Source organism: Talpa occidentalis, unplaced genomic scaffold (assembly GCF_014898055.3).
Source record: "Talpa occidentalis isolate TD23 unplaced genomic scaffold, MPIMG_talOcc4v2.1 talOcc4.7, whole genome shotgun sequence".
Taxonomy (NCBI): domain Eukaryota; kingdom Metazoa; phylum Chordata; class Mammalia; order Eulipotyphla; family Talpidae; genus Talpa; species Talpa occidentalis.
In genome coordinates, this window is record NW_023605083.1 from 10,245,034 (window position 1) to 10,259,368 (window position 14,335).

Genomic DNA, 14,335 nt, shown 5'->3' on the forward strand with positions numbered 1-14,335 from the left:
AAGGGATAGCATTTTTCCTCCAGCTCCAACTGTCAATGCATGACCTTTTCAACTTAGAATTTGCATTTGGCAATACAATAAGGATTGAGAAATCTACACCAAATAAGACCCACAATGCTCACTTTCTCTGTGAACAAAACTATTCCCTCAGCAGTAATGCTATCTACTTTCTCTAAAACTCTGCAACCCTCATTCCATCCAGGTTATTTTTTGTTAATAATCATAAGAATACTCCCCTCCATCCCCTCCATATCTCAATTAGTTGAGTCAAACATAACAAATTTTGAAGCTTAAAAGAATTTAGAAGATGGCCTCCCTAATGGCCCAAGGGTTAAAGTCTCAGTGCTATCAAGCTATTGCCAACCACTGCCACATGAGTTTGATCCCCAGCCAGGGAGCTAATACACATGGCGCAGCAGACCTCTCCTGTGTTGCCTGCTCCTTCCCTCAGCAGTGTATTTCATTAAATTCACCTGTTCTATTCACCGCTGTCTCTGGTGAATCCTCTCACCACCCCCCAACTCTGCATGTCTGGACTACACCCCAGTTCTTGTATGCATATATAAACAAAAATAAATCTTAAAAAAAAAAAAAAAAAAGAACTTAGAAGTAAAAGAAGGCAAAAACTGTGATGATCTTCTCTTGGTTCAAAATCATTTCTAGAGTGACCCAAACTGTGCAGGAAACAAAGAAGAGAACCAGCTGAGAGCAACATCTGAAAAGAATCAAAGTATAAAAATTACAAAACACAGACCTGGTTTGTGGACTGGTGGATCTTTTCTGAAGAACCATTTTCCTTTAGGACTGCAGCAATAAGATGACCCACAGTCTAAAAACAAACAAAAATGAATACATGTCCTCAGAATATCACTTCAAATGGTATATTTGAAGGTAAGTAATATCAATGCTACTTGTTAGAAATGTGAGTATGCCAGAGGGTGAACTGATAATAAATATATAAAATTCCCAGTCAACCGTGTGTGCGCTATCTAGAAGACACTAAATTAAGCATACCACATACCTATTTTCTAATCTTCGTAGCAGCCCTCAAACTAAACATATTTATTTATTTATTTATTTATTTATTTTGTGGGACCCTTGCCAGTGGCTGGGGATCGAACTGGCGCTGCAGAGGCTGCGGGCAGCCTCGCAACCCAGCGCTCAACCGCTGTGCCACCAGGGGAGGCCCTAAACATTTTTATACCAATAAAAAAACTATAGTTCAGACATACTAAGAAAACAGTCAGATTTTTTTTTGTTCAAATTATTGTCACTTAGTATTATAAGATAATCTGAGATTGTTTAATCCATGAAATCATAAAACAAATGAGAACTCCACAGCTTTTAAAATCATCTCTGCGTCTAAATGGAATCCATCATGCTTCATGATGAAGCATGGAGAAATGAAGATGGAAAAACTAACATCTTTATGACTACAGCCCACACAGATCTGAACCAATAGGTCCCCTTCCATCACAATCATTCTGCCTCCTCCAGGCTCAACAATTTCTTTATTATTTTTTCCCACAGGTTTTATTCCTTTATATACACTTTCTGTCTCATAAATCTGTAATTTTCTGCTTTAGCCAAAAAGTCCAAAATTCAATCTAAGACTCTGAAAGAAGTGTACTGATTACATAAACACACCTAAGTATCATCATTTCTTGCTACCTTCACTTTATTCTCTCAGTTCCTCAGTAATACCCAGGACTGCTGTCTTAGAGACAGTTAGTTCCCAGCATTGACAGTCATTCTCTGCATGGGTTGGGAAAAAGTTTGCTACTCCAAATTTTGATCCTGCACTTGGGGCCAATGTATGATGCAGCAAGGAACACATGGCAGTCTTGCACAGTCTCCAGAAAAGCTCAAAAAAAAAAAAAAAAAAACACCACAGTACTCACTCCTTTATTTCCTTTTGCATAACACACGTTGGAAATGATTAAAAATCCCAATGCTTAGTGGTTTCAGTTTTGCAACACAAGTCATTTACATGAATGTTAAGTTTATTTCAATTTACTGTCTCTTTCTACCTAGGAATGGTGGTAACAAGAACTGATGACCAGTAAATTTTGGTTCCTGTTTACAAAATATACCATATTTCAATGAATGTAAATAGCCATTAGCTGCTAGATGTACCATTATTTTATATAGGCTATGAAGGAAAAAAGACTGCTAACTAATTTGTTACCCAATGCTTCCTTATAATTAAAATTTTTGTTTTTATATTAATGAAAGAGTTCTTTTAGACTCATTTAAAAACTCCTGGTCAAATTCATAAATGTGCAGCAATACAGCTGTATAACGACTGCTGACATCAATTACCAGAAGCAATCCAATTTCAAAGATGTTAAAATGTGAAAAAAATGTGTGTGAATCAATGAAATATGGTGCTAACAATGAGCAGGGACTACAAAAGAACAATAATAAGTATTCACAGAGGACAGGGCAGAATTGCAAGAACCTAATAAAACCAATATGAAAAATACAACAAGGATTTTAAAAAGTTACGTTTCATATTAAGAAAAAGAACTAAAAGAAAATAAGCTTAATGACAAACATCCCCCAAAGCCCATCAGATTCAAGTTCTCTAATTTATCTTTAGATTTACCCTTCTAACAAATCAAAGAATATAGCCTAAATTGATTTTAAAATACAAAATCCAAGACTATATTACTAGTTCAATCTTTCATAACAGAAAGTTTAAATAGATATCCTACACTAAACACTACACATACATTCTTCACTTAATTTAACAGAAACACAGGAATTTCTTGTTTATCTATGTTAACAATGAGACTCCAGGCAGAGAAAAGTAGAAAATGTGGACAGTATCCTCCAAGCCTTCCTCTTCATCTTCATGGTAAGAACCTGTGTTGCAGAGGCTATGACTCCAACCCAGTCAGGTAGAAGGGAATCTTGCATAAGGAGTGTTCTACTCCTCATGGAAGGTTCCCCACTACCCAGCTAAGTCAATTCTTCGAAGTTAGCTGTTGCAAGTATCCAAGATGTTGTCTGCTAAGTCTTCAGGGAGGCTTCTGGGTAGCTTTATGGGTAGTTTTACTCTCACAAGAAAAGACATTAAACTGCTATGGCACCTTGATTAACTAGAATGTTTCTAGCTAGCTGACAGTTAACAATATTAACCTTAATAATCAAAAGCTCTCTAAAATAAATTATCAGAATCTCCTGTCTGAGTTAGTATTTACAAAAAGTTTTAACCCAGGATATTTTACATATTTAATGCTATTACAAAAATCTACTATTCTTAATAGTTGTACAGGGGTAGAAATATACCTTTTAAACATTAATTTCTCTATAAATGTACAACCATTTACTTCTCTTCCTAGTAATTACACACTAAAAAAAGTACTTCTTCAGTAACTTTCTAGTTAAGCAAGGTCTTTTTTTTTCCTCTAAGAACAGCGTGATATAAATAGAAACCAAGATTGATCAATTTTCAATTTCAAATATCTACTTCCTGTGTCAAATATAAATTCTCAATTTAATGTATATAAAAGTTGCTTAATAAAACAATACATATTCACACATAAAGATGAAATATTTAATTTGAAAAATAGAAAGTTAAATTAACAATCCACCAAAAAGGGGAGGGAGGAAGGGAAAATGAGATAAAATTACCTGGGATTGGATAAGAGAATTTGGAAATTCAAACCTTTTCCTGATATCATCTGACATTTTTGCTTCTCTTACATGTACGTATACAGATTCTGTAACCAAAACAAACAAATATCTGTTAGTCCAGAAAAGGAGTTTCAGACCAATGTTATTCCTCAGATAAAAGAATTCATCCCAAAGATGCAAATGGAAAAAAGGCAGGGGGTTCTGCAGGGCAATCTTGGCATACCCTTCACTGTTAACCACTTCAGATCTCTCATGCCATCATTGATAAATAAAACTGAAAATACCCAACAGCCATTCATTTTTCCCACCAGATTTCATCCTGAAACAGACCAATTTATACTTTAGAAAATCAAAAAATCAAAAAAATTAAAACATAGGGCCTCCCCTGGTGGCACAGCGGTTGAGCGCTGGGTTGTGAGGCTGCCCGTCAGCCTCTGCAGCGCCAGTTCGATCCCCGGCCACCAGCGAGGGTCCCACAAAAAAAAAAAAAAAAAATCCAAATACAGATAACACGATTTTAAAATGTCATCCTCATGTTAGAAACAGAAATCAAAATTTTAATGATTCAAAAGTTCTGAAGGGGAGTTAATCAAACTTTCACAAAATTGTTTCAACTATGCCTCACTCACTTCGGTACAAATTTTCATTTAAGCACTAATCCAAATGCTAGTGACATGTGTAAAACCTAGGTGAGCCTTATTAAGGAAGTATAGAAATGACCTAAAACTCACACATCAAAACAGATTTGCCTGTCTCCTAAAAGACGAACAAGCAAGCAATTAGCACCAACTTTTAATATTTACATCACACCTCTAATTCATACTGAGCTCCCAAGGGGAGAGAACACAGGCAGGAAGGATGGAGGAAAGCAGGTGGTAAAGTAGAGTCACTGAACTAATTAGAGGATTACCTAGGATCCCAACTTATCCAATTCTCAGGCAGCACTGAACCCACCAAATTACACTACTTTGAAGAAATGGAGGCTTCAGCTCAACTATTTATTACAATAAAGCTTAAAAATTATGTCACTAGTCTCTTACCTTATGAAAATAACAGGCAGCAAAAACCAAGCTCTCCTGACCTCAAAAATAGAGGCAACTTCTATCAAATTTGTGGTTCTTTTCAACTACTTTCTCCCTTCCAAAGCACTTGCTGAATGGATTATTTATCTTCGTTTTCCTCTTCAAAATCTAAGTCCAACTTTATTCTCCTGATTTTGATATTTCACCACACTGAAACGACTTGTTCTAGTACAGCAAACTTCTGCCCACTTAAATCTATTCACTAATTAAGCAGTTTTTGTCACCTTCCCACCTGTATCAATCTCACTTTTCTTGAAATTTCCCTCTCTTTTGAACTCCGTCAGACATTATAACAAAATGCCCCAAGTGTGTCCCTGGGAAGGCCAGGATTAGGTCTCCGTTGGGTTAAAAAAGAATTTAATAGGAACATATAGCTCCATACTGAAGATTCATTCACTCTAGTATCTGATATACATTTATTAGGTAACTATTGTGTTATGTATTTTTCTAGGTGCTTGAGCGTTGATAGTGAAAAAAATATAGACAAAAATCTCCAAACTCATAGAGCTTACAGTATACTAGGAAGAGGGAGACAGTAAAAAAAAAAAAAAAAAAACCAAAAAAAACATAAAATGCAATATATTATAAGGTGATAAGTGCTATGGAAAAACAGAAAGTAAAGCAGATAGTCTGAAAGGGATGAGAGGAGAAGGACACACTTGTATTTTACATTTGATGGTCAGGGTGAGTCTCTCCTAGAAAGGGTGGCATTTGTGAGTTAATTACACATACAAAGAGCTGGAGGAAGAGTGACAGGTACAGGAAAGAGTGATGCAAAAGCCCTGAAATAATAAAGTATTTTAGACTTATTGTAGAAAGAACAAAGAGATGAGTCAGAAACAGAGGGAGAGGGGAAAGAAAGCTAAATCAGGACAGAGTCAATGAGAAGCCAGATCAGAATAGGCCTTGCGGGCCACTGGAAGGACTGATGCATTTATGAAGTGGGTTTCAATGTGGCTGTTCATGAATTGGATAAGGGTAAAGGAAAAGGAATCCAAGATCAGTCCAAGGTTCCTGATCTGAGCAACTTTACTTTTAATATTAACTCCTTTCAGACATTCTATGCATGGAACAAACATAGCATTTTTACTAAGAAAAAGTTGGAGATGCCATCGACTGCAACAGGGAAGAATAGGAATTTAATTTTAAGAAGTAAGTTAAGTTTTATAGGCCTAATAGATACTCGAGTGGAGATGTCAGGTAGAAAGTTGAACACGTGAAGTCGTAATTGAAGAGAAAGTCTTAGGAGACAAATAATGGTGCATGTTCTTAAAGAATCTGAGTGGTTCTACACCAAGAACTTTGATTAACTTTGCCTACCCCGGAATTTGCTAAAGCAAAATTGGTAAGGGAACACTTTGTATAGACTGTTAACAGGTATTTCTAGAAAAACAGCTTTTTCTGGGATACATGTCGCAACTCCCCTAAACTTCTGTCCATTCTGCTACTGGAGCTCCATCCTTCTTCCTGAAGGAGGTCTCAAGGCTCACTTCCTGTGCTCTCCTTTCACATTGTTCCAGAGACTTCATCTAGTACAGTTCTCCAAACACTTCTCTACTATTTGATAAGGCTCTAAAATACCAGAAACTGGAGATGTCAAAAACAAGACTTTCCCTCTCAAGAAGTGTTGCTTTTCAGTTTCTCTCTGCCCAGTTCTCCTTTCACACCACCTTCTCCTTTCACATCTCCTTCCTTCACCACCGTTCTCTAAATCTAACCTCAGTCATAATATCAGTCATTCTTTCCAGCATCACAGTCTACCTTTCCTCTCTATTTCTATACTTATCATTGCCCTCACACCAGGCTTACTTTAGTAGGTGCTTAGAAATAGGGTTCTGCGTGCTTGACTTCATCCCATACCCTGTTGTTAGACTGTCCTAAAATGCTATTCCCATCATATCATTCCCTGTAAAGAATTCATAGAGGGTTTTCAATAGCCTGCCAGATTAATGCAAATTCTGACTTGTAGCTTTTAAGCCCTCCCTCCACAATGACCATTCGACTTCGTTTTCACTACTCTCTAAATCCAATCTGAACTACACAGTTTTCAATATGAGCCCACATGCTCAAAATCTGCTCATTCCTAAGGGGGGAAGTTTACTTGTGCTGTTCTCTCCCACATAAAATGACCGTCTCTAAATACTCCCACTAGTTAAAGATGAAATTTCTCTCACAACACATCTTCTCTGTTAGGTCTTTCCCAAGTAGCCAATGCTTAGAGTAATCACTTTGCTTTATAATCCTTCAATTCTAATGCATTTGGTCTGACTCATACCAGCATATGAGTATTTGGGATATTTTTTTTGTAAAGGATCAGACAGCACCTGCTAGAGTCTGCTATTGTAGAGGAAAGCAACCAAAGACAATACATAAGCAAACAACCATGGCTGTGCTCTGATAAAACTGTGTATGCTTTAGTTATAGCATACACAGTGGTATAAAAAACAATATCCTCAATAGCATAAGCAAAAGGAAATTTTTTATTATTGCTTTTGTAAACAAGCCCTGGAATAGTGATAAGTATAATATGTAATTCAAGCAAGAGTCTCAGCAAATGGGGTCCGAGTAGATTTTTCTGATGAGCTAATCTCACTCAATAGAAAGTAGAGTTTAGAGAATCCAAAGAAGCAGATGGTTATTGATGACAGAATAGATGTACTCAAATGACAACAGTGATAAAACTAAATAGAAGAAAGTGTGTAATTGTTAGGGGAAAAGGATGTCCCAAAGCAAATTCCATATAGGCTTTGTGGACTCCACCCCCACCCCAGGTCAAAGCCAAAGACACTGGGAACTCCAAATCCCATCACCACCAAAGGGAAGGTGGCTGGGACCTGAGGGTGGGGTTAAGCAGCCAGGTGGATACAAAAGGCAGACACGTGGGCTTTGGGGCTCTCTCCATTTTTGGGCTCTTGGCCAGCAGCAGCGTCCGGTCAGCTCTGAGAGTGACTTTGGGGTTTCCAGGTCGTCGGATCGGGTAGGACGCATTAAAGACTTTATTTCCCTATTTTCTCCCTGAGTTGTACATTTTCCTTATTTCCTTTTCTCTTGTAAATAAACCTTTTATTAACCCTTTTGCATGTGTCTGTAGTAGAGTATTCATAAGTCCCTTTAAAGCGCGCGGGTGAGGACCCACAGCCAGGAACCCGTTTAATATCGGGGTTGCTCTATAACATGATCACACTCTCGGATCCAGGCCCAGAATGCTGGAATTCCAAAATGCTTTAGGGACTAGATGAGCAGTTGGTTCGGCAAGGAATTTATTATGGCAGTGAAGAAGCCAAACCACCCAGAAAGATTACTTTACCGCCAAAAGAATAAAACACTACTGTATATAGATGATAAATACCTATGCTCACAAAAGACAACACTTATTTCAGTGTGACACTTTAGAGAATGAATACGTAACTTTATCTTTCCCATCAAATGGCCATTAAGCATCCCTGAAAGCACTACCCACACACTAAAATATGATTTGATATCATCCTTGATTTGATATCCTTGGGCTATAAATTGCAAGTGTCTTTCATCTGCTAGAGACTTATATTTCATGGCTAATCCCAATCATTTGGTCTTTCAAGGCATCACAACATCATAGTCTCTTAGGGGTTTCAAAAAGAGTACATATGCTTGCTATAAAGTATATAGCAGTGCAGTCTGTGTCCTACTTTATTTGAATCTCAACTTCCCTTAAGCATTTTATACATTAAAGAAAATAATTTATAAATTACTTCTTGTTATGGTATTCCTTACTAAAAGGAAACCAGCAGTATGCCTCATAAACCACATTTATGTTTGACTCCAAAAGATTTATCTCCAACCTGTGATTATACCTTTTTTGTCTATCTAAATCTAAATCAGAAAGAATTTTTAATGAGGTCTTTAAGTTCCAAGTGAATCAAAACATTTGTTCAACTTAAACAATTATCCTCTTATCTGTCGAGGTATTTCAGCCCCATAAGAACACTTTCAAGAAAATAAATCTATCAATTGCGCTCTAGAGGTAATACAGACTTATGAAGCACTTTGTTTTCAATTTTCTCAATGGTTTCTCTAGGATATATAAAAATGCAATCATATATCACACAAAAGTATTTAGCATGAAACTTCAAATGAAGGATCCATTCTGAAAACAAAAGAAAATGTATCTAATTATATTCATAAATGCAATGGAAATCCTGAAGAGGGAATATGCAGGAGAGGTGAGTATGGGGAGGTCACAGAGAAAGACTTAACTGTACACTCTGGACCACCAAATTTCTATATACAGACAGCTCAGAAAAGTAGGTGAAGCTATAGAGGACACATTCTTGAAGCTAGTTTGCATGAACAAGATGGAAAGATTGATAAAACTATACTTCGCAGTAATGAGAATCTTTCAGAGGCACAAAACCTGAGACTTTTTTTCTTTAACACTTTATCGACTATTCCAGTTAACAGCTATGTAATTAGTTCCTTCTATCTACAAATCAAGCTTTCAAACCACCAGCTTAAGAATTTTAAATACTTATCTTGACAATTTTTTAAATATTTTAATGGCTTATAGAAAAGCTGACATGCACTATCATTCATTGGCGTTAACCTTACATGCAGTTTATCAAGACTGTGACTCAGGGATATATTCCAGACTCTGCTAGTTATTTCACCGGGCCTCTTAAAAAACAGGAAATATGGAACTGCCTATACTTTTCAACCCACCTTGCTCTGCTGTCCAATATTAAGAAGTTCCTTGTTCTTCTGCCTTAGCTTCTCACCTACCACTCCTCGGTCCCCTTAGGGCCTGGCAGCTGGATTGTTTCAACACCCTGGATTAAATCCTGACACCTGCTGGAAACTCAAGCTTAGTCTCAGCTCTTACTTGGAAATCCAGTGACCACCTGTACTCTCAAATTAACAACACTATATGATTCATAAAATGGAAATATGGGGAAATCACCACGGAAAATTTTTAACACTAAAGAGCAAGTGTAAGAAAGCAGTCATTTTAATCACTATAGTGTCAAAAAGACTCTGGGTCTGTTAATTCTAAGTGGCTTGTTTAGCCACCTTTTTTGTTAGCTGCAGTTCTGCATTTCTGTACAAGGTCAGAACTGCCCGGTCGATCAGTTATAGGAGTCCGGACCTTACAAGGTGCCTTCTAAATCAACCAAGAGTTTAAAGCCAGATCACTCTGAGAAGGCTATGCCTCCCGAAGTATGACCAGGAATGCCTGGGGCTTAGGGTCCGGGATTGAAGACAATGTATGACAAGGGACCACAGAAGCAGATCAGCAGAAAGCCTTGTTGATAAGATTGAAACGGTGGCTGGGGATCTAGGGCTTGATCTCAATTACAATACCAACTCATCAAGCAGATGAGAAGTGCCTGGAGGGCAGACTCACAACGCCTAATACTAAAGAGGACGGAGCACATTTTCTAGTTGCACCCTGGCCTTTTCTTTTTGCCCTTCTTCCCCTCACAACTGATGCTGTATGATTATTCTATCAATAAAAATGCCAGGATCTTGCTCTTCTTTGCCCTCCATCCCCTCACAACTGATGCTGTATGATTATTCTATCAATAAAAAGGCCAGGATCTTGCTCTTCGGAAGTCTCCTGTGTCCTACAGCTTGCTCCACAACTCCCGTTTGTCAGTGTGATGTCAAACCAACAGTTATAATCACTATAGTGTGATGGAGGACAAGAATAGAAAAACTGGAAAGGCCTCACAAGACTAAAACCTAACTCACACAAGGAGATGTGGGGGAATAACATGACCATTAACCCAGCTGTAGAGGTCAGACCCTTAGGCACCAGTGCCTTATCACAAGGCACTCCCGAGACCCAAGAAGGATCAGATGCTATAGGGAGTGGAGCACAGACCTGAGGGTAAAGATATGGAGATTGGGCCCACCCTGGAATCTCTGGTCCCTTCCTAGTTTTGCCATTACCCAACATCTGCAACCTGCAAGCCACTCCACGGAGGAGAGGAGTGACCCCTCCCAAAGAGAAAAGGACTACATCAGTGCAGTCTCTGCACAGGTTGAGGCAGCATGCTCATTGCCCACCTGTGACTACGCAGGTGCTTCTTTTCACCAACTCTCTCCCTCTGCAGGGCAGCAGCTTCCTGCCTGTCCATGACCTGTCAAGGCCGCCTGCCTGCAACCATGCAGGCCTCTTTTAGCAAAACCTGTCCCTTTTTACTTTCCCTAATAAACCTGCTCTTTAAATATAACTAATGTCTCTGTCTCATGGAGAAACGCGCCTGGGGAACTTGCAGCATGGCCGCCGAAACGAGAGCTCTGGTGAAACCTTTCCCAGAGTGAACCCAAGGACCCCGCACTCACTCCAAAAACCCCATCAGTGTCAAAAAGACTACTAAGTCATAGTTAAATCAAGCTGAGAAAATATTTTTATGTCAGCTAGTTAATTTCAAAATCAAGTTGAGGCAGAGGGCAACTAAGAGGCATGTCAGAATCACCTGGTCAATATTATAATGAGATAAAGCGGAACTGCACAGATATGGCAGAGACTGGTATATTTCAATATTGAGCTCTGCTCTCCTCCTTCTATATTAATAAAACTGCAGGATAATCAGTTTCATGAAATCTCCTAGGCTCAAGCATGGTTTGATAAGAATGTGTGCATGATCAAGTTCTCTCCAACAGAGTTTGGACAGACATAATGGGTCACTTCCAGGCTGGAGACTCTTATTCTACTCTTTCCAAGCGAAAGCAGCTACTGGCAGTAACTCAGATTCAATCATGTATATAAAGACAATGCTTCTACAACACTGTCGAAGAAAAAGGTGGAAGGAACCTGGATCATTAAATGATAGCTTAGAACAAAACTACATATCTGAAACTCCAACTACTGCATGAGAAACTCCTGCTTTGTTCTAGTCACTGTATTTTGGGGTCTCTCTGTTGCAGTACCTAGTAATTCTTTAATTACATAGTGAAACTGAGCTCATTTCCCTCCCATACTTTTTTTCCCTTAGGAAATGGAGAAACTAAGTGTCAGAAAGGTTAAAAACCTTGCCAGGCAGCAATCATCCTGGCAGTTCAGGTAAGAAGGAATGTTCCTAGACTTCCTTCCACAATTTCCCTGGACCATCACTAACATGATCCATTTTCTGCACATCCCACATTACTGCATCATATCCGTGAAATTTTAAGATCTATAATTCAAGTGCTGAGGAAGTTTAGGTAACTATGAGCTCTAAGGACCTCACTGTTTGCAATTTACCAACCACATTCCTGCCTTTACATTTGGTTCCTTCTCAGTTTTATCACATACTACTTACTCATAGATTTTGAAACAGAGGTCTAAAATAAGATCAAAGGCAGGAAATTCCAAGTTAGAACTGGTTGCTGTCCAGAGAGTAGACATTAAATAAACAGAATCATCAACTTGAATAATACCTGATTTGTCACCATAGTTTCTCTAATTAGTCTTGAATAATCTTTTTAAAACTGTCATGTATGTATTCATATGCAAAATAAATGAGAATAGATGAAAAATATTTAAAGTTTTTTATAAAGACTAACTTATTGCTATAATTTTATAGTATACAATCTAAGTCTTCAAAGAAATCCTCAAATTAGCTCTTTTCTGAGATGATTTCCTTCCAATATTACAAATTTTTACTATTTTTAACACCAACAAAGGGTCAGGAAAAAAAAGACCAAACTTCCTCGGTACATTTTAAATGAAATATTGCTGAAACAAAATAATCTTTAAAATATATTTATAATAAAAACGATGTCCAATCATTTTAAAGATCTTATTGACCAATAAATAGCTAATGTAAATAACAAACTCCATATTTACAATATAAATTTAAATACCATTATTAAATAAATTTAGTAAAACACCACAGAAATGTATTTTATAAGTATTTTATTTATATTTCCTCTCCTCAAAAATGTCTCCAATTTTGCTTACCAGTTCTCTACAATTATTTACTTCTTAGCAAATATTAATACAACTTGAAGTATGTATGGCTTAATGATGTGACATTGGATAGTCCATAAAAATATTTCAATCTCCTCCAGGGGAAAAAAAAAAAGAGGTAATGATAAAACAAAATTATCTAAAGGTTGATAACAGATGGGAACACTGAAGTTCATAATACTATTCTTAAATGTTTGAAAAATTCTATGATAAAATAAATTTAAACCCCACATATGTGGTTCTTTACTAGGGGACAGACAATATTCTAAACACTGTTTAAATTAATTCATTTAACCCTCACAATAACCCTGTGAGCTACGTTACGAAGAAACTGAGGCACAGAAAAGTTAGATAACTGTCCCAAGGTCACATATTAAAGTGGCAGAGCTAGAATTCAAATCAACAAAATCTAGGTACATGTTTACATAAAAAAGCCTGGAAAACAAAAAACTACGAACCAGAGATATAACAGGGTGGTCCCCAGGAAAGGGGGAGGTTCCAGGTTCCCTGCCCCACCCAAGGGAGGGTGGAGCTGAGCAGGAAGAGGAGAAGCTGCAGAAGAGACTGAGGAAGGAGGCAGGATGGAGCCTAGAGACACGTGAAGAAGCTGCGCTTGTCTTTTGATCGTGGACAGGGTGACACAGATGTGGGTGAGACCCATGGGGAGGTGACAATGGCAGCTTTTATTTTGATGTTGATTTTGCTCTTTTCCTTCCGGCCTTGTCTGGTAGTTTCTGACCCTTTTCTGTGGGTCCCCACTGGAAGATGCTTTAGACTTGTGGCAGGCTTTGGGCCTTGCTCTGGGCCAATCCCATTTGGATGGACTTTTACCCACGAGGGGATGGGTAACTTTGGGTGCTTCATTTAGAAACTAGACTCTTTGCCTTTCCTGTATTGTTTCCTAGTTTTATTAAAGTTCCTTCCCATTAAAGTCTCATATGTTTTGTGTTGATGCGGCGGATGGCAGAACCCATTTAGAATAGGCAGGTTTGCGGGGCTTGGGCTGCCCCTCTCCCTGTCCTATAACAGAGACACTTTTAAGGGGGTGGGGGTGGGAGGGGAGAGATTGGGGTCAGAATGGGGGGGCTGCAATTGTATGGGGAATATAAAAATAAAATTTATTATTAAAAAAATAAAAAAAAAAGCCTGGAAAATATAAATTATGGGTGGTTGCCATTTTCATTTGCTCCAATTTTCTAATTTTTCACAAAAATACGTGCTTTGTAATTGGAATAAATTACCAAAATATGAAATTCATTATTCAGACACTAATGCATCTTTAGAAACAGGGAATGTGACATTCTGAAACCCAAATCACTGTAAGCTTAGAACTCCACCATTAAGGAATGTCATAAGGAAACACCAAACTAGGAAAGTTTTAGGAATGAAAAAAAATTCATTTGTTAGCCATTTTACAAATGCTTTATGGAAAGAGTAATAATGAAAAGAGGTAATTTAATTAGATTCAATTAACTTTAGACCATTTAAAAACTTACTTTCTCCATTTTCAAGGGAAAACATAACCATTATAATTTTCCCAATTAGACTCCTGGGACATTTTACACCAAAATAAAACTTTTATTCTTGAAAAGAATTATATAGACTGATTAAAGTTAATTGACAACATTTTTTGATTGCTGTAAACTAACCAATCAACCTCGCTTCTTATTTTTCATAA

At 37.6% G+C, this 14,335-nt stretch overlaps 1 protein-coding gene across 2 annotated transcripts in view; it reads right to left on the reverse strand.

Moving 5' to 3' along the window:
- FOCAD (focadhesin) overlaps positions 1 to 14,335 on the reverse strand; it is a 268,670-nt gene that overhangs the window by 237,633 nt on the left and 16,702 nt on the right. For both annotated transcript variants that reach the window (XM_037495054.2, XM_037495055.2), the window contains exons 2-3: positions 3,640 to 3,728; positions 755 to 829 (exon numbers count right to left, since the gene is read on the reverse strand). In XM_037495054.2, the coding sequence (XP_037350951.1) occupies positions 755 to 829; positions 3,640 to 3,696 (132 nt within the window). In that variant the 5' untranslated portion in view covers positions 3,697 to 3,728. The remainder of the gene's footprint in view (positions 1 to 754; positions 830 to 3,639; positions 3,729 to 14,335) is intronic.